The sequence below is a fragment of the Schistocerca americana genome, chromosome 6, assembly GCF_021461395.2.
Source record: "Schistocerca americana isolate TAMUIC-IGC-003095 chromosome 6, iqSchAmer2.1, whole genome shotgun sequence".
Classification (NCBI taxonomy): domain Eukaryota; kingdom Metazoa; phylum Arthropoda; class Insecta; order Orthoptera; family Acrididae; genus Schistocerca; species Schistocerca americana.
The window spans coordinates 297,375,595-297,402,176 of NC_060124.1; the positions used below are offsets into that span (position 1 = coordinate 297,375,595).

At 40.3% G+C, this 26,582-nt stretch overlaps 1 protein-coding gene across 1 annotated transcript in view; it reads right to left on the minus strand.

The window, feature by feature from the left end:
* Positions 1 to 26,582, minus strand: part of LOC124619877 (multidrug resistance-associated protein 1) — a gene marked incomplete in the record, with an annotated part of 365,477 nt that overhangs the window by 70,753 nt on the left and 268,142 nt on the right. The window contains 7 exon segments of the mRNA XM_047146501.1: positions 194 to 410; positions 13,237 to 13,375; positions 19,940 to 20,096; positions 20,351 to 20,531; positions 21,545 to 21,712; positions 24,302 to 24,478; positions 24,589 to 24,782. Of these exon segments, the coding sequence (XP_047002457.1) occupies positions 194 to 410; positions 13,237 to 13,375; positions 19,940 to 20,096; positions 20,351 to 20,531; positions 21,545 to 21,712; positions 24,302 to 24,478; positions 24,589 to 24,782 (1,233 nt within the window).

The window sequence follows — 26,582 nt, forward strand, 5'->3', positions numbered from 1 at the left end:
TGGATTATTGTAATTATACAATGCTGATCAACATATGCACACAGGAAAGAGCAATACTGAGCATTTCCTTCACAGGGCAGAAATGAAGGCAACTTTTAGGTTAGCACCAAATACTGTAAAATGCAAAAAGAATCACGCACAATCCTTAAGACCCTAAAACAGTTTGTTGTTATTATTTCAGTAAAAAACTTACCTTGCCCAAAACCCAGTGCTCCGTATACGCCTAAGTAGAGATCCCTCTTCGCTGTATCTGAAGTGTTAGCAACATAATCAGCATCATTTGACCAGACAGATAGCCAGATGTTAGTACCAATTGAAAATGCTTGAAATACAAAGTTAAATAATATTGTGGCCAATGAGAGAAATATGCCCACAGATTTCAGGTAATGTGAATAAACTGCCCATTTCACCTGGAAAGATATAATTTATTTTACACATTACACAGTAAGAGAGATAAGTTTCAAAGAAATTAATTATTATTAACTAATTACACGTGCATGACAGTATCATTGTTAACAATGGATACAAACTGAAGTATCATTGTTCGCACTGAACAAAATAGCAGGAACAGAACACTAAGCAATATTACAATAACACAAGTTCCAGGAGGGAAACAATAGGAATGAAGAATGGCAACCAGTCAGCTGAAAATAACTGATGACTGGTGCATGACTGGTGCATCAGTCCCGAGACGACGGGGTCTAACAGTCCCGAGACGACGGGGTCTAACAGTCCCGAGACGACGGGGTCTAACAGTCCCGAGACGACGGGGTCTAACAGTCCCGAGACGACGGGGTCTAACAGTCCCGAGACGACGGGGTCTAACAGTCCCGAGACGACGGGGTCTAACAGTCCCGAGACGACGGGGTCTAACAGTCCCGAGACGACGGGGTCTAACAGTCCCGAGACGACGGGGTCTAACAGTCCCGAGACGACGGGGTCTAACAGTCCCGAGACGACGGGGTCTAACAGTCCCGAGACGACGGGGTCTAACAGTCCCGAGACGACGGGGTCTAACAGTCCCGAGACGACGGGGTCTAACAGTCCCGAGACGACGGGGTCTAACAGTCCCGAGACGACGGGGTCTAACAGTCCCGAGACGACGGGGTCTAACAGTCCCGAGACGACGGGGTCTAACAGTCCCGAGACGACGGGGTCTAACAGTCCCGAGACGACGGGGTCTAACAGTCCCGAGACGACGGGGTCTAACAGTCCCGAGACGACGGGGTCTAACAGTCCCGAGACGACGGGGTCTAACAGTCCCGAGACGACGGGGTCTAACAGTCCCGAGACGACGGGGTCTAACAGTCCCGAGACGACGGGGTCTAACAGTCCCGAGACGACGGGGTCTAACAGTCCCGAGACGACGGGGTCTAACAGTCCCGAGACGACGGGGTCTAACAGTCCCGAGACGACGGGGTCTAACAGTCCCGAGACGACGGGGTCTAACAGTCCCGAGACGACGGGGTCTAACAGTCCCGAGACGACGTGGTCTAACAGTCCCGAGACGACGTGGTCTAACAATCCCGAGACGACGTGGTCTAACAGTCCCGAGACGACGTGGTCTAACAGTCCCGAGACGACGTGGTCTAACAGTCCCGAGACGACGTGGTATCTCTGGTTACTGCTCTTTTTCTAGTTTTAGAGACACACACATGATCAATCTTACTCATCCGCCCTTAGGTGTGGTGAGATTAGCTAATCAGCATGTGGTGTTCAGTGTGACAGGAGTGGTCCAAGAGCAAATGTGTACAGCAACTAGGAGGGCAATATGTATGGGGGCAAGATGAGTGTTGGAACACAAGGGAAAGACAAGGAGATCGGCAGAGGTGGCTCTCAGGGGCGAGACAGAGAGAGACAGAAGAGGATAGGGGGGACTTAACTACAAGATTTGAGCATGGCAGGTGCAGTGTGAATATTATCAGGCAAGGGAATGTGAGGACGAAAATACAGCCGTGAGAGGGAGACTACCCGAGGTTTGAACCCTTTCCAATCCAATGGCAAGTGATGCCCGAAATTGCGAATTTTGTTTTCCACTCCATTCAACATGATTTTTCATAGTTCTCACATGTTTCATTGTCAAATCTGACTGTACTAATCATCAGAGCTGGATAGTACTGCCATTCAAGAAAGCCTGTGTTAACTATATCTAGCTGTAGCAGTTGTGAGAAAAGTTTTAATTATCACATTAAGTTAGTAGGTGAGAAATGGCTGGTTCTTCACACACGGTACTTTAAGAGGAACAGATTGCAGAGCTTTAGAGGAATGTCTAAGTGAAAACAAAAGTGACAATGATTCATTTGTGAACAGTCCAATTGAAATGATGATAAAAATACACACTGAAGTTTGCATATGCAAATATATTTGAATGAAAGCACACCATTTGTTTTAATACCTACCCTAAAAAAAATTGCTTATGCAAATATATTTGAATGAAAGCACACCATTTGTTTTAATACCTACGCTAAAAAAATTGGCAGTCAGTGGCCTCATTCTGTGACATGCTCACTGACTGTGTGGTGGCAATTGAAATAAGAATGCATGAAGGCACCCTCTGTCTTCATTACAGAGTGCAAAGAGCTAAATGAGTGGGGTTTTCAAGAACAAAGAATATGAAACTTCTGGCAGATTGAAACTATGTACCAGAGTGGGACACTAAATCAGAACCTATGCCTACTGCAGGCTAATACTCCACCGACTGAGCTATCCAAGCAACTTACGAACTGCCCTTGCAGCTTTGTTTTGGCAGTACCTCTATCTTACTTTCCAAACTTCACAAGAATTTCTCCTGCAAACCTTGAAGGCCTAGTACACTATGAAGAAAGGAAATTTCAGAGACTAGGGGATTGCTTTCAGAATGAGTTTTCACTCAGTACCGGATACAATCACTTTAAACTTTCTGGCAGATTAAAACTACATGCAAGACTAGGACTCTCACCCAGTACCTTTGTCTTTTAAACACAAATGCTCTACTAGCGCAACTCAAAAATCGCCCTCACAGAATTTGTGATGTTTGGGAAGTGCGACAGTAGGCTGGAAAGTAAAGAACACATGTTTGTAGAATGTGACCTAAATGACCTTAAAAACATAGCAGGTGGCATGTGTAAGGTAACTTCCCCCTCTATGTGCATGGGCAGTTTGAATGTGTTGCATGCACCCAGTGGCTTTACAGTACTGAAAGTACTGGGATGCATTCTACTTCTCCGTGAACATGAGTTAAAAAGCATACCATTATGGACTTTTAACTGCTGAAAAAGTCACTCCTAGTGAGATTCATCAACATTTAAAGGCTCTTCATGGCGGTGGTGGTGCTGTCAATAGGTCTACTGTAAACCGGTGAGTAGAAAATTTTGCCATAGCAGGTCTGCAAAATCCATAATTGTTCATGAAACACACACTGAACGTCTGATCACTGCCACAGATGATATATATTGCAAACTCATCAACAATCTGAATGAAAATGACCAATAAACCACTCTGAAGCATTTTGTAAACCATACTGGAATATCCAAGGAACGTGTCAGTTTTATTATTGAAAAATTAGGATACCATAAAATCATTGAACAATGGATGGAACCAGCATCAATTGCAGTGCTGTAAGCAACTTTTGCTGCACTACTGTGAGAAAGGAGACAACTTTCTTTTGAATACTGCGATGGGAGATGAGTCACAGGTCCATCATTACAACCACAAGAGAAAAGACAGAGCACTGAATATCAATATCCATCTCCTCCTCTGGCAAAAAAATTCGAAACACAAATATCCACAAAAAAATTTCTTTTGATTGTGTTTTGAGATGCTCACCGAGTTTATGAGTGATTATCTGGTACAGCTCAGTACATGGAGACTCTGAAACATCTCCGACATCCAGTTCATCATGTTAAGAGGCAGACTAGTGCCAATAATCTTGCAACATAACAATAATCGTCCACCCACCTCGCACGCAACTGAAGAGGCTCTGCAAAAACTAAAGCTTGAACCTACTCCACACCCTCCTTACCCTCTTGATCTTAAGCCTTGAAATTTTTATTTTTCTCCTGTATTCAAGACAAACCTCAAGGGTAATCATTACACCTCACATGATGAGATAAAGGCAATTGTCAAGTCCTGGATTTGATGAAAGTCAGAAGTAGTGTTCAGTGACAGAATGAAAAAACTTGTTACACGTTGGATGAAACGTGTTCGTCTGAACCGCAACTACAGTGTGTGTCCAAAGTGTCAGAATCCCGAGTCACACAGGATACTTATTGGATGGGATGAGACTGTCCGGTGGGTCCCCCCTGGCTGAGAGATCTGGGTGACTTTTCCGAAGTCTACCCCATTTTGTAAACCTCTAACCCATTTTGTAAACCTCTCCAGTCCTTTTCCTTTACCCCCTTCAACCCTTCTCCTCGGAGGAGGAGCCACTGGCTCCGGAAGCTTGCACATATAAAACCTTTTTTTATACGCGTGTTCTCCTGCCACCGCACGGTGAGTAGATATTTGATCTATCCAATTACACTGAAATGGAAGGAAAACCACAGTTCTGTATGTTTCTGCTAGAATATATGAACTGAGATTGATCCTGATTCAGGGCAAATTATTTTTTTTCTTCCTGCTCACTTTGCTTAATATTACTGTTTTCTTAAGCTTACTTTACTCATAACAGTGTTATACAATTGTTTTCAATTCCATATCTTACCACATTTTAATATCAAATTTCATTTCTTAGCTTTGTTTTACACCTGATTAATCTGGGGTTAATCATAACAATGGTATTAACCAATTATATTGCATCCCTGATATATCTCATGTTCCAAAGAATGTGAGAAACCATTTGACAATTTCCAACCACATCACTCTTCACAAACAAGTTACTGTAGATAACAATTTGCTAGTTCCAGTTGTCTCCACTGAATCTGTGATGGCACCTCACCACACATTGGTCATTGCAGTTTTGAACATTTCCAGGTTACTAAGGCAATCTGCCAAGGCACTCAGTTTTTTCCTTTACATGTTTACTTCTGCCCTAAGCTATCAATTCCGGTGTGTGGTTTCAGGTCCAAGGCAATAGCAAGGCTCCTATTGAGACCTAGCCTTGGTCTCAGTTTCTTGACATTCTCCTCGCAGCACCTCAACATTGACTTCGAACCCTCACGGTGACAGACACCCCACATGGTGACACGTTGCACTCAGATGCTTACAGAGAAGTTTTAAAACTCGCCCATGGTACACTGTCTCTACACCTGCCTGCCACACAGCCCAGTGTGTAAACCTGTGTTACACCACAAGATACTCCGGCCCAAGTGAGTACTGTCCTAGCTCCGTCTGTGGCTGCTGGCATGCTCTTGTGTTATACGCGTGCCTATAATTTCTTCTGAGAGTGATGATTAGTTCAGTTCCCTGCACTGACAGTAATTGGTATTGTGCTGATAGATACTCTGGGACAATTTAGTGATTGTTCGGCATTTGCTATTCTTCCCACACCACACTTTTACATACAGCCGTCGTATCAACAAGCGCCTTTCTCTCGATATCTGTTGATTTCAACACTATTTCATGTCTTTTATGGTACTTTACTCATTTAATAAATGTGTTGTTCCTCAACGAAGTGTGGTCACCGGTCATCGTGCAGTATCTGTCATGTTGTTTGTAACTAATTTAATGAAATAGGTAGGGAAATATTCTTATGCTAGTGAGCCAATGATAAACTCTGGCAACTTAATTTTGTAATTGTTGACTACCTCATCCTGGTAGGCATGCATTTTGATGGTTGGTTGATTGGAAGAAGTAAACGGGGAGGGAGGGCTAGGAGACCAAACAGCGAGGTGGTCAGCCCACAACCCATGGTGGCAGGAACTAAGGGAGGAACAGCACAAAGAGCACAGTTGAGTTCATTTGTGGACAGGAAAATGGGCAAACAGAGAGGCATAAGGTATGTCACAGCAGCAAGAAGAGTAAAGAGAGGGGGGGGGGGGGGGGGGCGAGAGAGAGAGAGAGAGAGAGAGAGAGAGAGAGAGAGAGAGAGAGAGAGAGAGAGAGAGAGAGAGAGAGAGGGGGGGGGGGGGCAAGGTGGTGCCCCCTAGGCACAACAGTGTGCTAGTACCACAACTGACCCATTCCAATTCCCATACCATATCACGATTGCACCAATGGGGACAACACCTGTGGAAGAAAACAGAACAAAATGGTATAAAACACTGGGAAAACATGTGGAAGGGGGGAAACTTGGCTGACATGGGAGGCAACTCCAAAGGCTTCCCAATCCAATGCCAATGATAACCACTGGACTCCAATTCTCAAAGGAAAACCAGGTACTAAAATCTGGGAGGATAAACCACTTTCATGTAGAAAACCAAGTACACATGTAGTAACGCAAGGGTTGCCTGCTGACACCAAAAGTTTGGAGCAGTCCTGTATACAACTATAAAGGGGGAGATGTGGCAGGATGGCTCATTACAGTTTAAAAACCGTTTGTCAACCTCGTGTAGCTGATGCGAAGATGGCAGAGAATGGTAGATTCCTGCCAGGAGAGGTGCAAGGAAGAACTTTGTGTGGTGGAAGACTTTTAATCGCACAAAGTTTATTAGATGGGGGGGGGGGGGGGCAATGCAGGGGGGGGGGCAATTCACGGAGCAGAGGGGGTTATGTAGCCACTGTCCCAACCAGACTGTCTGCCAGTTCCTTCACCAAAGGGACAAAGTAAATATTCCAGACTTCAAATCAAGAACAGCCGCAAACATGAGTAACGTAGGAGGAGATATACTCTGAGCAGTGAAGCAACATATAACATATAACAAATCCTAATCATCCAATCCAGACTGTACACCAGCTAGGTTTCTTCCAGAATATGACAATACAATAGCTTCATACTAAACAATCGTATACAACTGTTCGCTCAACAAAAGATCTGTACCTGAAGACTGGAAAGCTGTGCATGTCACACCAATATTAAAGAAAGGTAGCAGGAGTAATCCACTACATTACAGGCCCATATTATTAACATCGATATGCAGCAGGATTTTGGAACATATATTGTACTCTGATGTCATGAATTACCTCAAAGAGAACTGTGTATTAACACACATTAAACACTATTTAGAAAACATCATTCTTGTAAGACACAACTAGCTCTTTACCTGCATGAAGTATTGAGTGCTACTGACAAGGGATGCTTATGGAATATCGCCTCAGTTATGTGACTGAATTCATGATCTCCTGTCACAGGGGTTGCAGTTCATAGAAACTGATGAAAAGTCATTGAGTAAAACAGATGTGATTTCCGTCATTCCCCAAGGTAGAGTTACAGGCCCGTTGGTGTTCTTTCTCTATATAAATGATTTATGAGACAATCTGAGCAGCTGTCTTAGGTTGTTTTCAGATGACCCTGTCGTTTATCTACTAGTAAAGTCATCAGACGATCAAAACAAATTGCAAAACAATTTATAAAATGTATCTGTATAGTGCAAAAATTGGCAATTGACCCTAAATAATGAAAAGTGTTAGGTCATTCACGTAAGTGCTAAAAGGAATCCATTAACTTCTGTTACATGATAAATAAGTCAAAGCCAAAGGCCATAAATTCAACTAAATACCCAGGAATTACAATTATGAACAACTTAAACTGAAAAAACACACAGAAAATGTTATGGGGAAGGCTAATCAAAGAACGCATTTTATTAGCTGTACACTTAGAAAATGTAAAAGATCTACTCGGGAGACTGCCTGCACTATGCTTGCCCATCCTCTTTTAGAATACTGCTGCGTGGTCTGGGATCCTTACCAGATAGAGCTGGTGGAATATATTGAGAAAGTTCAAAGAAGGGCAGCACATTTTGTATTATCGCGAAATAGGGGAGAGTGTGTCACTGAAATGATGTAGGATTTGGGGTGACATAATTAAAACAAAGGCATTTTTCGTTATGGTGGAATCTTCTCATGAAATTTCAATCACCAATTTCCTCCTTCAAATGCAAAAAATAGTTTGTTGACACCGACCTACAAAGGGAGAAACGGTCATCATAATAAAATAGGGGAAATCAGAGCTCTCACGGAGAGATACAGGTGTTCGTTTTTTCCACATGCTGTATGAGATTGGAAAAATAGAGAATTATTGTGAAAGTAGTTCGATGAATCCTCTGCCAGGCACTTAAATGTGATTTGCAGACTACCCATGTAAATGTAGATGTAGAGAGGATACTCTAGTGATTGGGAACCCAAAGGAAATAATCTAAATGAGCAGCAGTGTCAAAATGGCAAGAAGATGGTGGATCACTAAGATCAAGAGGTGGCAGGGGAAACACTGAGCAATAAGCTGAAGGCCAGTCATTGAATCCACATATAACGAAACATATAAGAGTCGAGGGACATGAAAGGGAAGCAGTGGTTGGGAAGGGAGTGAGACAGGGTTGTAGCCTCTCCTCGATGCTATTCAATCTGTATATTGAGCAAGCAGTAAAGGAAACAAAAGAAAAGTTCGGAGTAGGTATTAAAATCTGTGGAGAAGAAATAAAAACTTTGAGGTTCGCCTATGACATTGTAATTCTGTCAGAGACAGCAAAGGACTTGCAAGAGTAGTTGAATGGAATGGACAGTGTCTTGAAAGGAGGGTACAAGACGAACATCAACAAAAGCAAAACGAGGATAATGGAATGTAGTCGGGTTAAGTCAGGTGATGCTGAGGGAATTGGATTAGGAAATCAGACACTTAAAGTAATAATAGAGTTCTATTTGGGGAGAAAAATAACTGATGATGGTCGAAGTAGAGAGGATATAAAAAGCAGACTGGCAATAGCAAGGAAAGCGTTTCTGAAGAAGAGAAATTTGTTAACATCGAGTATTGATTTAAGTGTCAGGTAGTCGTTTCTGAAAGTATTTGTATGGAGTGTAGCCCCGTATGGAATTGAAACATGGACGATAAATAGTTTGGACAAGAAGAGAATAGAAGCTTTCGAAATGTGGTGCTACAGAAGAATGCTGAAGATTAGATGGGTAGATCGCATCACTATTGAGGAGGTATTGAATAGAATTGGGGAGAAGGGGAGTTCGTGGCACAACTTGACTAGAAGAAGGGATCGGTTGGTAGGACATGTTCTGAGGCATCAAGGGATCACCAATTTAGTTCTGGAGGGCAGTGTGGAGGGTAAAAATCGTAGAGGGAGACCAAGAAATGAATACACTAAGCAGATTCAGAAGGATGTAGGCTGCAGTAGGTACTGGGAGATGATGAAGCTTGCACAGGATAGAGTAGCATGGAGAGCTGCATCAAACCAGTCTCAGGACTGAAGACCACGACAACAACAACAACAACATAACTAAACTCTGGTGAGGGAAGACCATTTAATAAAGCAGAGGGTCCTATAGATGACCATCAGTTCCACAGTAAACACCCCCAACATGTTAGGCTTGTGATGGTGTTCCGTGCCAACAGAAGACATGAAAGCATATCCTACATGATTGATAGATTTACAGCCATTGGTAGAAGAAACAACAGCATCCTGAAACTCCCGGAAAAGCAGTCAGAACACACAATGGATCCCAGAAGAGATCCATCCTAATCCGACACCAAGGGACTAACCAAGAGGGAGTAGTTGGGAGAGAATGTGGGAAAGAGGACAAGGAGGATGAAAACTTAGACGAGAGAAGCGAGGTGGAGCTCAACAGGTAAACCCATGGGATGACACACAGCAGGTGTGTAACATCCCAATGCCACAAAAAGAACAGAATACAAGGGGTGAGCAAGGGAAGAGTGTATAGTGAGAGCACATAAAACAGGAGCTGGGATGGCTGAACGTAAAGCAGAGGGATCCCAACGTCAACCAGAAGACTACTGACAGGGCTAGTTCGAAAGGCACTGTTGACTAAATGATATCACAATGGTGGACGAAGTCCAACAGGAGCAGTGTTATCCATGAAATTGACAACCACACTCCAGAGGAGACAGAACTAATGCCCAACGAAGGCAGAGAAAAGTCTAACGATCCGTGCCCCAAGAAGTGTGGGCGAGGAAGCAAAGGACACCGAGTTTACGAAAACAGCCAACCTTCAGAAGGCAGTTACAGCACAACCAAGTAAGCTTGTTGTCAAAAAGAAAACCCAAGATATGGGACTGGGGTCAACAACCAGGTGTTGTGAGTCAAGACACAGTTCCAGATCAGGATGGACCATAGTACGGCGACAGAAATGCACCACCCTCGACTTAAGAGCAGAGACATCACTGACGGAAAGTAAGTGTGATGTAATGGAGCCAAGCTGTGTTACAGGCCTTACAGAGATCAAATAAATCTGCGGCAGGATGGTGGTGTAGAGAAAAGTGGTGCCGAACTGCAGTTTCCAATTTAAGTAAATGGTCATTTGGAGACCATCCCTACCAAAAGTCTCATTGATAAGGAGACAAAAGGTCCCAAGACCTAAGGAACCAACTGAGCCAATGAGCCACTACCTGTTCAAACAACTTGCAAGGGATATCAGTCAGAATGGCTGGTAACTATCAAGGGATGATGGATCTTGCTGAACTGAAGAACAGGAACCATCAATACTGTCTCTCCATTGAGAGAGGGGAAAGTGCCCTGGAGTGTCGTGGAGGACCACCAAGGCATTGAAGCAGTTTGTTACAAATGGAATCAGGGCCAGGGGCTGAATTGTCTGAAGAAGAGAGGCCAGACAAAGGTGCCATTCAGTGTAAGGACCATTGTAGGATTTTGCCTGGCAAGGGTAACACGCAAGTGGTAAGCTTCGGCCTGCTGTTTCTGGAGGACAAACACGGCTAGAGGCTGACACTGATACAATGTCACAAAACGGGTTGTGAAGTGTTCCACAAAAACTTGCTGATCCATACGAAGGCTATCTGGAAGGGCATGGCCCGGAATGGAAGACTGTCGCTGACAATCTTTAAGGGTGTGGAGTGTAGCCCACATCCACGACGTAGGGAGGATATGAAGTGTTCCCAACACACTCACTTGCTCTGTTTTATTTAATAACAGACATTTGAAGGTAAGATGACCAGTGAAGGATGGGTGTTTACTTGTGATGAGTCGGGAAACAATAATTACATCATCATTCCTGTAAGTGCAAATTAGATGTGACGCACAAAAATTTCACCTAAGTAAGAACAGTCCTTGCACTATTTAGCTGGAGTAACTCTGAAACAAATTAAGCAGAAGCAAGTGTTATGTTGTGTACCATTTTCAGCAAGTGAACAGTCAATCTGAACGAGTTCGTGGAGTAACCCATCTCAAAATTTACACAACTGGCAGTTTTGAATGTGCATCAGAAGCAGCTTTAATCATCACTCGAATAATAGAAAAAGTTTCCTGTATCAATAAAAAACACATTTTGGACTTAAAGTACTTTAAGTGCTTCCAATACTGGAGGTACATGTAAATCAGCCTAAGAAACACTCTCACAGTATTCAGTCTTGTCGCATAGAAAATTGTATCCATATTTTTGACAAGGCACTGTATATTATTTTGAGGAAATATAACAGTATAGGTACGAGAAATGTGGTGATATTTTAAGAAGCAGCCACAAGCCAGTTAATTTACTTCCTATATTATTGGCTAATTAAGTTAAATTGGTAATTACGTAAGTATGGAAGTGTTATAATCTGCAACAATAAGAAAAAATATTAAAGACAACAATAAAAAGAAAGAGATTAATGTGTAAACTAGAGTATGAATGTGTGTTTCATATGGTCTGCAGTTCCCAATAACTCCCTCAAACAAATTGAAAGGGTAGCATATATAATAGTACTGTCTCTAGAGCATATATTACAAGGGGGCAATGAGAAAGTTTTTGTTCAAAGGCCGTACACACTTGAATCGGTATGCTAAACAGGTCTAATTGGCGTGAGCACTAAGGCAATCATCCCACCGACACACCAGATGAAGGTATCCATTTGGTAAAACAATGTGTCCTGTTGCGTGAACAAGTCCATAACAGCCTGCTATGCATCCTCATCAAACAGTTACCATTGACACTTTAAGCCCCGTTTTAAGAGACCAAAGGCATGATAACTGCTTGGGTGAGAGATCAGGCAAACAGCTATCCGGCTGGTTGTTTGTTTGGAATTCAGCACCCAGGGAATCCACTGGCTGCAGGCCCGATGGAAGCTGAACTCCTGTAAGATAATGTTGCAAGCTTATGCCGAGATCCTTTGCTAGTGCACTAACAGTTACACACTGGTCCACCCTAACAGCACTGTCAGCCACTCACTTCTTGTTGTCTGTAATGGAGGAGACTGGCCTCCCATATTGACCAGCATCTTGTGTCTAATCACAACGAGCACCGATTTTGGTACAACATTCTACGGCAATGGTTTTCAACAGATATGGTGCCTCATACACATTCTTCATTGTGTAATGAATGTCTACCACTGTTTGTCCTTCAGCAAGAAGGAAAAGAGTGACAGCACATTCATCCTGCTTGGACACATTTGGCAGTAACACCGCCATAGTTCATGTGTCCACATTTACGGTACGCACACTGGAAAGACAGATGCCCAACATTAATTCCTTGTTCACATGTCAGTGCTTACTTACCTTGTTATGCTGCATATATGCTACAGCAAAGGTCTTAACTGGAAACTTTTTTATTGCCCATTATACTTATCAAAAAAGCAACTGCAAGGATGTTTCACCCTTATTAAGACAAAAATAAAATGCCCCAATTTCAGCACTGGACTTCTAAAGCAAGTAAAATGATGAATTTCTTGTTTCCCTTAGAAATAAGTAAACAACTCAAAACCACAATTCACTGTATACTTTACCCAACAGGGTATCGCATTGTACACACAAGCCTGTACAGTTCTTGATAAATGAGAGTTTAACAGTTCTGTGAGTACTGTTGCTATAATCACTTGGATCCAAAATTGCAGCCGCTGCCAAGTTGGTGGTACTTTGTTTATTCAGGGCCTTGCTACTTGCTGCACTACAGAGACCTCTAATAGCTACCATACAAACCATCAACTTCACTGGCACCTAGGTGAACTTTTAGTTTAAATGTTTAACTCAAAATTCACCCAAACTGTCACCATTCATTACAAACATATTGTTTTGCAAAATCAGATTACTTTTTTAAAAAAACATCTTTTGTTTCAGCTAAAAAGGCAAGGCTGTACCATCATCTATAGCACCATGCCAAGCAAAACACTGTGGTGGTATTCTCATCAACTTCAGACTGGTGACAGTATTACCTTTTTTTTATTAAACTATCATCAATATTAGGGAAAATTTCAAAAAGTTGTGAAAACTGACTTACACTTCCTGTTTCTGCTTTCTCAATTTCTATAAGCTTCTCCCCAGGCTGCACTGATTTAACAAGTACATTATTCTTCTCAACACTATTGGCTCTTTTTAGGCTATTACTCTTCTCAGTGCTACTCTCTATTGAGTTTTGCCTGTAATTAATTAAATTACATAAAGTCCAGAATTTTCCAAACTGAGTCATTCTTAAATACTGTACACAATCATATTTTAATGCTCATTGTTGATTACTTCACACACAACAGATATAATTCACAACACAGAACAGTTCAGATTGATCACACTGAGTATCCGATAAACTTTTTTAACTGAGTAACAAGCATACCAATGCAACATATTAACAAGTAATTTAGAGTCTATTTTCATGATGGTCAAGGCTCTGATTTGAATATTATGAATGTAGGAAGTTGTTTTGAGTGTGGAAGTTCAGTATTTCTGCTTTACAATTTCTGAGTCAACATTATTCCCTGTCTATGTAATTCTCAAAGGGGAAATTTATAAAATAAATATTACGTCTTGAATATTTCATTACAAGTAAGCAAAAATTCAAGGTAACAGATATGAAAAATCGGCAACAGCTCAGCTCTTACATTTACTCAAAGACAGCAAACGCTGAAATTTCAGTATGGATGTAGGAACCATTTCTTCCTGGGGGTGTGTGCAAAGAAAGTCTGCCTCATAATTTGTTACAACCACTGCCAGTGCAGAAAAAGAAAGATGCGTGGGCACAAAAAATCACACAGAAATTTTCTCCAATTTCCAATTGCGAGGTCTGAATGAGCTGCAAGAATGTCCAGGAAAGCAATGAACTACTGTATTTACTCGAATCTAAGCCGCACCTGAAAAATGAGACTCTAAATTCAAGGGGAGAGAAAAGTTTTAGGCCGCACTTCCAAATCGAAACAAAGCTGGTCCATTATAATACGAGACACAATTTAGGTCAAATGAATGACGATACAGCTACAGTAGTTTGGTTCGAGTCTTAAGCTTAGCAGTTAAGCTTTACCAGGTAGCCATTGCTACACATCAGGCGCTCTGTCCGTATTTATGTGGGTACCCTTCCTTTTTCACAGGCTTTGTCTGGTTTGAATTGATTTCTTATTTTTCTTTGATCTGATAAGTGCCGTTCTCTTTGTTATAGGTGTTTATGTCACTCTAAGCTGAAAATGCATTACTGTACTGTGTCATGCATTGTTTGTCGCATTCTGATAATGAGTGCTTACGGCCTGTCGCCGCTTGCCGCATGGCTTGCTTTCATGCACGATACCACCGCTTACAATTTAAAAAAAAAGCAGAGAGAGAGAGAGAGAGAGAGAGAGAGAGAGAGAGAGAGAGAGAGAGAGAGAGAGAGGGGAAAGGGGGGGGGGGGGGGGATCATCTCATTAGCGAAGCAATGGCAAGAGACTGCTATTTGTTGATACTTAGACTGCTGCTCTCTTTGATAATGATCAACAAGAACCAAATAATAGACTGCGTATGATAGAAGATGTTCTGAACGGGAGTTTAGTGAAAATTTTTCTCCATTTGAAAATCTTTGCAGACGCCTCTTTAGTACATTACATTCTGCACAGAAATTAGAGACATCTTAGATTTAAAAATCTAGTCAATTGCCGTGCTTCATTTGTGACTATCACTGTTAGGCATAAGAATAATACGAATATAAACATGACACGATATGTGTATTCTTCAGCATTTGCTGTTGTCTCACTCTAGTTTCGTAGTTTATTAGGCAGACAGGATTTAAATGAGATAGCAGCAAACACAAAAGAATGCATGACAAAATGTTTATATTCGTATTATTCTTATGGTGAAGAGAATACTGCATGTGATTCACAATTCATAAAAGTTCCTATTAGCAACCATCTCTTCTCACAGGTAGGAAAAAATTCAGAACATAGAGTTTCCCATATTGACAAACATCTCAAACAGTCTTGCCAGTCGGATTTTCATAGTACATTGAAATGCTGCTACATTCGAAGATGAACAATATGAAATTTGTATTTACTTTATTGGATAATGCATGAAAATGCAGTGGTCGAAAGTCAGGGCGGAGGAAAAAAAAAGCTCGTCTTCCCTTTTTTGTTTTTACTGAAGCAGAGGTTTTGGCGCCAGTATTTATCTGTGCCTGCAAAACAGGCCTGTGTAGCGCTACCTACACTACTGGCCATTAAAATTGCTACACCAAGAAGATGATGTGCTGCAGATGCGAAATTAAACCAACAGGAAGAAGATGCTTGTGATATGCAAATGATTGGCACCAGTGGCGACACCTACAACGTGCGACATGAGGAAAGTTTCGAATCTATTTCTCATACACAAACTGCAGTTGATGGGTGTTGCCTGGTGAAATGTTGTTGTAATGCCTCATGTAAGGATGAGAAATGCGTACCATCACGTTTCCGACTTTGATAAAGGTCGGATTGTAGCTTATCGTGATTGCACGACCGCTTGTTGCAGGTCCTGTACGGACCTTTCTGGATACAGAAAATGTTCGGCTGCTGGCCTGGCCAGCAAATTCTCCAGATCTCTCACCAATTGAAAACGTCTGGTCAATGGTGGCCGAGCGACGTCAGTCACTACTCTTTACGAACTGTGGTATCGTGTTTAAGCTGCATGGGCAGCTGTACCTGTACACTCCATCCAAGCTCTGTTTGACTCAATGCCCAGGCGTATCAAGGCCGTTATCATGGCCTGAGGTGGTTGTTCTGGCTACTGATTTCTCAGGATCTACGCACCCAAATAGCGTGAAAATGTAATCACATGTCAGTTCTAGTATAATATATTTGTCCAATGAATACCCATTTATAATCTGCATTTCTTCTTGGTGTAGCAATTTTAATGGCCAGCAGTGTGTATTCGATGGCAGAAGTTAGTTGTGGCGGCACCTACCAACATTTTTCAGAACTTCCACTTACTTTGCACTTGATTCTAAGCCGCAGGCAGTTTTTTGGATTTCAAAAACTGGAAAAAAAGTGCGGCTTCGATCGAGTAAATACGCTAATACTTCCAGTAGAAGTAAGAGATAAGATGCAATTTATGCAAAGGGGAAATCCTTTTCATCAGAAGGGATGGACTGCACCACTGAATTGGAGTGGGGAGGATACCAAGCAGTTTGCGACATATTCCATATCTTTGAGACAATAGGTTAAGTATAATTTTTTTAAGTACATTTTGGACTGCATAGGATAAGAAACAAGCATTATTTTAAGAGAATGAAATTATTAAAATACCAATGGGTGGCTGTTTGAGATTACATCAGCCACTGAAACAAGTTAATAAATGGGGACAGCATCCAGCTGTTAATATGGTTTCAGGAGTGTCTGGAGGGACCATCCTGAATGAAGATGCTTGGGTCTAAGTGGTCCCAACAAGTTTTAGGTACACAAACTACATATACAAATGGAAAATATACACAGTTGTGAAGAATTGAGTGGAAGAGTGATAAAAGTTGTATTTCATAATGGTGGGAAGAAAATGGGGCTTAGATATCAATAGACACATCTTAGTTATGTACTCTCTCAGCATGTCTACCTCTCAGAATCAAATTGTTATTCACTGAAGGCCGTTTGATTGCAAATGTAGGATAATTTCTTTTGGCATTTGAAGAGGATGGTACTTCTCCAATAAGCTGGACCTCCAGAGCATATTACATTTTAAGTCGTGTGGAGCAACAATACTCCCATCGTTAAATACACTTAATTGTGCCATGCATTTATAAAAATAGTATGACTTGTTTTATTAATCCATTCATAGATTGTTTTACTGTGATAATGCTTAAAATTTCCAGTTTTCATTTCCATTGTGAAACCCTCCCTCCCTTTTCTGCACTGCATGGCTACTGTTCTTAAATAAATTATGGAAACAATTGACTTTTTCTTTTGTAAATGTCTTTATTAACGTCATACAAGTAATATCTTCAGAATCATGGGAATATATTGTGTTTTTTTTTTTTTCAGATTCTGTGTGAAAGTATAGATCTCTCTACACTGTAGGACTACTGGGGTTAAGTTACAGACACTGAAGTCATTGAGGTGGGATCCAGCTGAAGATTTTCATCAGGTCATGCTCTTCATGCAAATGAGGACTACCTCCCAAATTAAATCTAACTTTGCTTCAGAACATTAAGTATTATTGAAAACAAAAATATACTGAATTTAGTTTCACTGCTTCTTAGAACATGTTTCCAAAACACTCGATTTTCATGAACTTTTAGATATAAGGAAGTTTAGTGAGTTAAGTGGAAAGCCATAATGTTTATCATCTTTTGGGGAAATATGGAGCTATCTTGTTCTTCCTTTTATAGCTGTCACTGTGGAGTGGGGAATCTCTCTCCTGCCCTCTGGATAACACTGGATAACACAAATATTGGTGGCTGAGAAGAACACATTGCAGTGTAAGTGCATTTTCATACTTTATTAACTGATGAATTAACATTCAGGACATCTAATCCTTCGTACGAAGCAAATCTATGGTTACATTCGCAATTCATAATGGGATTTCAACACTTCAACACGAGATGCACTGCAGCACCATCTTTGCACTTTTATCAAAGAAATCTTTTGATTACATGCTGTCACCAGGTTCAAACCACTCACTCGATTAACCCTTTTGCTTCTGTGGGTGTGTGTACACATCTTGCTATGCCATTCCTCCAGGTGCTGTTGACATGCATGTCTGCACCATTTGGGTTTTTGTACAGGGCTATGGATGTCTGTATGCATCCTGAGCTGCCGACCTCTCACTGCTGTGGACGAGTTACTTCCATATCTCCGTGAATAAAAGTGTTTTGAGTATTTCTCAGAAAACATATATACCTCATTGCATGTTATCATTTGCAACAAAACCTCTTTTCGGTATCTTAGATTGTTTATGAGGTATGACGATAGTCATGACCACGACTCACGATGCACAAGGCCAAGATTGGGGGCATCATACACGACTATCCTTTGCATATAAAACCTGATAACTCAAGAACGAAATGATTTATCATTCTGCTCTCAATTTTAAATGAAATTTCAATACCTTACCTTTATTTCACTCACCGGAATGTTTGAGCTAACATCAGTCACAGGTAATGTTTACACACTGGATACACTAAAATTTTGTACAATGGTTTACTTAATTTGATGCAGTGCAGTATGTATGATGGATAACAAAACAAATTCAGTTCTATATAGAGTGAAGATATTGGACCGTAAGTCGTGCAAAACTAATTTTTTTTTTTTTTCCTAATAGTTCTCGAAAATCTGACAGTAGGTATTTCACATTGACCAGAACAGTGTCTCTCAGCATTTGATGAGCAACACGACCATAACAAAAGCTGCCTCAGAATAGAATGCAGAGCGCATATCTGTAGTAGGGAAAGGGTTAACTGGATCATCTTCCTTTACTACCAAGTCCCAGAATAATGATGCTGACACTAGAATTTCAACTTTGTCCTAGCAGAATGGCCAGCGTTGACGCAGTGATCTGCCACAGCCTATTTATCAGGGACACCGAAAGTACTTCTGGCTCATACATTCAAATGAAATCAGCTGTGTCAGAGTACTGCATCGCACTGGCTACTCTATACCATGTGGCAATGTTGAAGATCTACTGCCTACTTCTTCGTTCTAGTGCTTGGTAGTGATGGAAGCAGTGGAAATTTGTTTAGTGGACAATTCATTTACTAGAGATATTGTTTCCAATCTGGACAAAGCACAGAATTCAGCACTTTCTTGGATAAACTCACAAAGGCATGAACAATGAAAAGGTGTTCAACCACTGATACATTTCATTCAAAGATCTTTCCCATCAAACAACACTGCTGGCCCTTGTGTATTCTGTAGCAGTAAGTAGAACTGCACAACTCTCATGTTTGAATCAATGGATATGACTGTTGTAGCTCACTCTTAAGATGGCCGAAAGAGTACATGGCCAAAATATAAGTTGAAGAGATCGAGTTTCTACGTCTGCTTGCACACAGGGAAAAATAATGCCCAGTTTAATAATGTCCAGATGCTATGAGAGGGCTCAAACATTTGAGCTTTGTGTTATGAAGAACCTAAGCAAGCAAATTAACATTTTCATGAAATTATTAACATAAAAAAGAAAATAAGGAAAAAAGCAATACAAACCACTGTAAGCAAGAATAAGAGTGCATATATGCACTTTATAGCAGTAATTACTTGATTAAGACCACTGGCACACAGAAAATAGTAAACAGAGGAAATTCAAATAGTCTGCAATAGGACAAATTGAAAAGAACCCTAAATGAGAAAGGTTCTTTACTCTCCACTAACAGCTGTATCACAGTTACTTATTTTGCTCATTTTGCATTTGCCTTATCTCCACACAGGATACTTCGTAAAGATTCAGAAAGTGGCGGTGTCAAAGGTAATACATTAACAAGTTTGTGAGCCTTGCTCCAGATGTTCTTGTTTTGAAAGTGTCATACAGATGTTTCTTTTCTTCGCCCACGAAGCATAAATATGGAACAACCTACCTCTCGAATATCATTTAAAACCATTTTTGGTGAACAAATTTTTTCCCCTACTGGAATGACATGATACATGAATTACAATTTAAGAATTGCTGTTTTGGGTATGTTTATTCAGATATTTAGCAAAAAAAAAAAAAAAAAAAAAAAAAAAAAAAAAAAAAAACAAACAAGGATTTGTTATATTAAACAAAAATGATAGGGGTATAAAAATCTGTACCTGTATACTGATCCTGACACTGAAAGTGAATTTTTATCACCAATTGAGCCACTATCACTGTGACTTTCTGAAACTCGTGACCTTGCTCGCTTCAATTTTTGTGATAGTTCTTCAGCACCAATTGTAGTCTCCAACTGTTGTTTGATCTCTTCAAGCTCTATGAAGGAAAAAAGGAAATCGTGGAATCCCCAAGTATCTGTATTAAAGGACTATGAACAAGAAATAGAAGTATCCACTCATTGCACATTTCTGTTACTGAGCAGTAGACGGGCACACAAGAGAGAGAGAGAGAGAGAGAGAGAGAGAGAGAGAGAGAGTGAGAGTGTAGATCAGTATTTGTAAACATATGACCACTTATGGTTCTCAATGAGCCAATTCACATAGGCCAGCATTTTATATTTTGTACCTCACCTCCATCGCCTTCATCTGTGGCAGCCTCCTGAAGATGCTGCACAAGGAACTCTGCAAATGCACCCTTCTTTTCAAGCAACTCCTTATAAGCACCAATCTCAGTAACTTCACCATCTTTAAGAACTACAATGAGGTCTACCTCTGGCAGGAATGTTATACTGTGTGTCACCAGCACTCGTGTCTGCAAAACAAAGTCCATTTTAACGTTGATGCTAAACATGAAAATAGCTACATTCCTCTTAACCCAACCTATAAAGAAAGGAGGAGGAGGAGGAGGAGATTAGTTTTTAACGTCCCGTCGACAACGAGGTCATTAGAGACGGAGCGCGCAAGCTCGGGTGAGGGAAGGATGGGGAAGGAAATCGGCCGTGCCCTTTCAAAGGAACCATCCCGGCATTTGCCTGAAGCTATTTAGGGAAATCACGGAAAACCTAAATCAGGATGGCCGGAGACGGGATTGAACCGTCGTCCTATAAAGAAAAAGTTGTTCACTAGACACTCTACAATTTTACATTTTATGTAATATTACTAATCACTTCAGTATCAGGAAATGCAGGTGAAACAAATGATAACCTGAATATTTCATAGTAAATTAGGAAATATTATTAGTGCTAATTTGCCCATTATTGGATTAGTGAAGAACAGTGTGATGGGAAGTATTTATTAACGATACTATCGTATTCTAAGGATTAGAGGTAGCAGGAGCCAAATATGTTCAAACAGCAACTTATCACAATTATCACTAACCTACATACCAACTGTTCACTCTATTCACTATAATGCATCTCAGTATAGATTCGATGTGCCTGTCTGCCACTCAATGCCTTCTCCGATTGGTAAGACCTGATTTATCCTTTTTCATAACATTGTTATTCCAGCCCAAATTTTCCACTGTTTCCTTTTTGTAAATTAGTAGTTTTAAATATTGGGAAGTTTATTTCCTCTGTGTACATGCATAATCACTGAGGCACATTAACGTAGAAATAATATGGCTACAACAATGTCAGTGTATTAGCACACCTAAAATTGATAGTGACCCAGAAACTAATGAATATCAATCCAAAGTTACACACTGTCTTCAGACTTTTTTTTTTTTTTTTTTTAACATCTACTCACATCACTTGGAAGGTCTTTACATCAGCAGATTAATTAGTGTAAGAAATTCATCATCAGAAAGATCACAATGAAACTTACCTTCTTTTTCAGTAATCCTGTTGGTCCAATAACATTTTCAAAGATGTGCTTTCCAACATGACTATCAACAGCACTGAGAGGATCATCTAGAAAATATATATCAGCATTGCTATAAACTGCTCTAGCCAAACTGACTCTCTGTTTCTGACCACCACTCAAATTTATACCCTGAAAGAATAAGAGAACATTTCTCAACTGGAACAAACAGCTGTGAATTAAATATATATAGAGAAAGAAATTTTGAGTTATTCTGAAGTATACAATATGCAACACTAATCTCAAGCCAGATAAAGTAAGTACTGTAACACTTCAAAACCTGCCTCAGTTCTTGACTTTCTATGTGTGCAAGCGCACTACATGTGGAGCCCTCTTATCCTGGGGTCTGAGTGACCTGCCTTTCTTTTTTTAACCCTCCCCAACCTATGCCCTCTCCTCTAAAGGAAGGAACTGTTAGTTCTAAAACACCAAATAATGTTCACACGTAATACTCTTATATGAGTGATATCAGTATTCTGAAACATTTCACATCCAAGTACTGGTCAGCACCTCTGTCTCATTTATTAGTTTTCTCAACAGATTTTTTCCTTCAATGATGCATATATGTCCTTTTACTATTTCTGTCTTTTTTTTCCTTTTAGTTACTTGAGAAGATTGATGCTTTTGTTAACTGATAATGTCTTGTTCCATCTTTTATCAGTTTGTATCAGCGTGCATGTTGAATTCTTTAGACTTACAGTTTACTTTAAGCAAGGCTCGCATTCGAAAGATACCGACTGCTAAATGTAGAAATTAAAAGAACATCAAAGCTTGGGAACAAGATAGTGAATGACTTATTTTCAGTAACAGAAACTTCATCATTTGATGTAAAAGATACTAGCAAAATTTTAAGACCAAGAGTAACTGAAAGATTAGTGTGACATTGCACCTAAAGAGCAGAATACATTGAATATGACTGGCCCACATTCTGAGATATTATTGTACTTTTTATTTGCTTTCTGTAATAATTTAGTGAAAGGTAGAAAATTACTTTTAGGAAGTGATTATCACTGTCTACAGCTTTGCAGAAACACAGCTCCCATTTTAGCGATTTTCAGTAAAGACTAAAAAATGACACCAGCAGAATCCAACAAACTGACCCACTGGAAAGTGTTTGGAAAGTTATGTGGACTTAAAAAATTTGTAATGAGGGTGTCTGGAACCTACTACAGCCTTAAAAGTCATATTTCTGTTACATGCTTTGACATGTAGTGGGAAAGCTCTAACAGAATTCAAATAATTTGGCAGTAAAGGCGACCACACCAAATAGCAAAAGTGTTGGGTAATCTAAGTATAGACATAAAACAGAAGGAAAATTTGCTAGCTTTCAAAATACATCCTTCCTTACTCCAGCTAGAGAAAGGATTTATTCCTAAAGATAGCAAGATTACCTTCTCTTTCATGTGTGCCTGTTAACAACAAAATGCTTCCACTGTTCAGCAGGTGGTCTCCTTTACCCTTTACTTACTAAAATATAATGTAGAAGGACTCCAGGGAAGAGTGGTTGGCCAAAGGAAATCTTGCATCCAGGAAGGAAGTAGTGAACAAAGAATGAACAGGATATGATTACAATTCAAGATTCCCCCCCCCCCCCCCCCCCTTCAAAGCCTGAAGTTTTGTTGGTATGATCAGAGATAAACCAACACCAACTACTCAGAAAATATATGAACTTGCAAGAAATTGAAAGACAAGAGCATCAGATAAAAAATCATGGAAACATATGAATACATAGTGACATGCAATAAAATAAATTTTCTCTCTCATGAAGTACAGTGCACCACATATTTCACTGTAGTCAGCATTAACAGGTGAGCCTCCCTGTGGGGACTGAACATATGTGCATAAGTGGTAGGGTGCTCTGCTAAAATAATTTAGAATTCATTTCACCTATAACAAGTAGCACCATGATGATAAAGAGGACACCAGATACTTGTCTCAGGGTGCAGCTGTAACCAACTGAATATTTTAACTAAAGTGCAATAGGGCAGCATCTGGTAGATGGAAAGCTGTGCTGATTGTACAGACATCAATTAATCAACGATGCACCGAAAGTTATTAATTTTCTATGGATGGTAGTCTACAAATTACTACATGCCGAATACTATGTGGCATCACAACTGCTATCTATGGATTAATAAACAAACACCATCAATGAAATCATAAAATAATTGATTAAAAATTCTTTACCAAAGATATAATAGAATTTGAAACTAATAAACAGTAGTAACAAATAAGTTATCATTGCAACATTTCATTAAAGCCATAGATCCCAACAAAATGTAAGTGATAATTAGTACTGAAATTATACTGAAATAATTACTTTGGCATTGCACTTTAGTGAAGATAAAATTACAGTGAAAGAAGATTCAGTTATCCCTGACAAATTAATAAAATAAACTTATATGTAGAACAAAAGCCTTACAATTGCAGAGGATAACCCATTCTCCAAAACAGTGTGATATGACACTGAAGTGCTGAATAAAATTGATTGAACGAATTGATGGTACAATATACGAACTATTACATTTGGCTTACTCTGACTGAACGAAACTAAATCATTATTCTTATGAAGTGTGGTGACCACTGTCATACTATTTCAAATAACAAAACAAGAAACAATTAAGGAATAACAAAGGCAAGAAATTTTCAAACTAATAAGCTTCTGATAAAAGTAATAACTTCTTTTATCTAACTCACTGCTGACTTTCAAATCATCCTTACCTTTTCTCCAATTTCTGTCTGGTCACCACCCGGTAGCATCTGAAGATCAGGTTTAAGCGCACATGCATCTACTATTCGAAGGTATGAAGACTGCTCTAAGGATTTACCAAACAGAATGTTGTCCTTCAAAGTAGCATTCTGTATCCATGCCTGCTGTGGTACATAAGCAATTGAACCCTGCAACAGTAACATTTATAAAGTAGTGTTTGCAAATAAACAGTAACTGGAACAACTATGTACAGCAACTTATTTCACACACTGCTTTATCAATAAATGGTAACATTTACCTTGGTGTTAACCCTGCCAGTAATTTTGTCCATTTCACCAAGAAATGCTGAAACCAGTGAACTCTTTCCTGCACCAACAGTTCCAACAACAGCTACCAATGAACTCTGTTTGATTTGCAGATTAATGCTTCTTAATACTGGGCTTTCATCAGGGCCCCAGCTGAAGGTACCATTTTCCATGACAAGAGGATATTCTGCCAATAAAAACAATAACTAAGTCACAATTTAAGGAAAAAAGACTTACATTTTTTGATTACAGTTCTGTTGACTGCTACTGCTGATCAGTTAAGGCATAAAACACACTGCCACACACAACAAATTATGGAAAGCTACAACTGACGATCCCCTCGCTAAACACTGCAGGGAGGGGGAGGGGGGGGGGGGGGGATCTGGACAATGACTGATTTGGCTTTGTAATATTAGCCAGCATCCAATTTTGTACTGAACATAATTGAATAATCACTAACACTTGTTTTAAAAGAATCGCCTAAGGTTGTATACATAGAAGAGACATGGGACACAGGAAAATTTCAGATAGATTATATAATGATAAGCAAAGATTTCTAGAACCAGATTTTGAACTTTAGGCATTTTCAGGGGGCAGATGTGGACCCAACCCAATATTTATTGGTTTTAACTCCAAATTTAAATGGAAGAAAGTGTATAAAAAGGAGTATGAACTTGAGGAGACAACACCAGAAGTCGCATCAGGGAAGAACAGCGTTCTGTTATTCACTTTTTGCATAGTGAAGGTGTGAAACCTATTGAAATTCATCGATGAATGAAGGTTCAGTATGGTGATGCATGTTTGTCACAGCAGAAAGTCTATGAATGGAGTAGGAAGTTCACAAATGGTGTGACTTCAGTGGAAGATGCTCCTCATCCAGGTCAGGCACAATGAGTTGTGACTCAACAGAACATTGCAGCAGCTGAAGCTGTAGTGAAGGAAAACCACCGAGTGACACTGAATGACATTGCAGCATGTTTACAGATTAGTCATGGGTCAGCACACCACATTGTGCATGATGTGCTCCAGTTCACGAACTGTCTGCAAGATGTGTGCCATGGCAGCTGATTCCTGAAACGAGAGAACGACATGTTGATGTTTGTGAAGAACTGCTTCGGCACTTTGAATGAGAAGGTGATGGCTTCCTTGCAAGAACTGTTACTGGGGACGAAACCTGGGTTCACTTACACCAACCAGAAACAAAGAGCGAGCAAGGAATGATGCCATTCCTCATCACCCAAACCAAAGTAGTTTCGAACAAAACCATCAACAGGGAAGGTTATGCTGACCCTCTTTTGGGAGGAAAAAGGTGTCATTTTGGAGCATTACATGCCTAGAGGGACCACTGTCACCAGTGCATCATACACAGATCTCCTAAAAAAAAAATCAACTGTGGCCTGCAATCAAATCAAAGCGATGTTGATTGCTGTCAGCAAGTGTCCTTTTGCAACATGACAATGAAGGCCCCACACTGCCCATACAACAGTTGCAACGATCACAGACCCGCATTTTGAGTGTCTTCCTCATCCACCATACTCACCAGACCTTGCCCCAAGTGATTTACATATGTTTGGACCACTCAAAGACACAATGGGAGGAAAGACATTCCATTCTGATGAAGCAAAAGAATTTTTTTCTAAAGGAATTTATGCACTTTGTAAGGGCTGGAGGACTTGCATTTGTACCACTTCTGCACAGTAAATAATATTTTAAAAATTAATAAGGTTTTCATTTGACCCACTCTCGTATAGACTATTTTTCCTAACTCGGCACCGAAATGACTAATGACGTCAGAAGCAGAAAGGATATACAATGCTTACTGGAAACAGCAAGAGAAGTATTTTTGCAAGAGAAATCTGTTAACACCGAATATAAATTTAATGTGTTAGGTTATCTGATCTGAAGGTACGTGCGTCCGGAGTGTAATCTTTTATGGAAGACAAACTTGTGGAGGAGGGGGGAGGGGAGGGGAGGGGAGGGGAGGGGG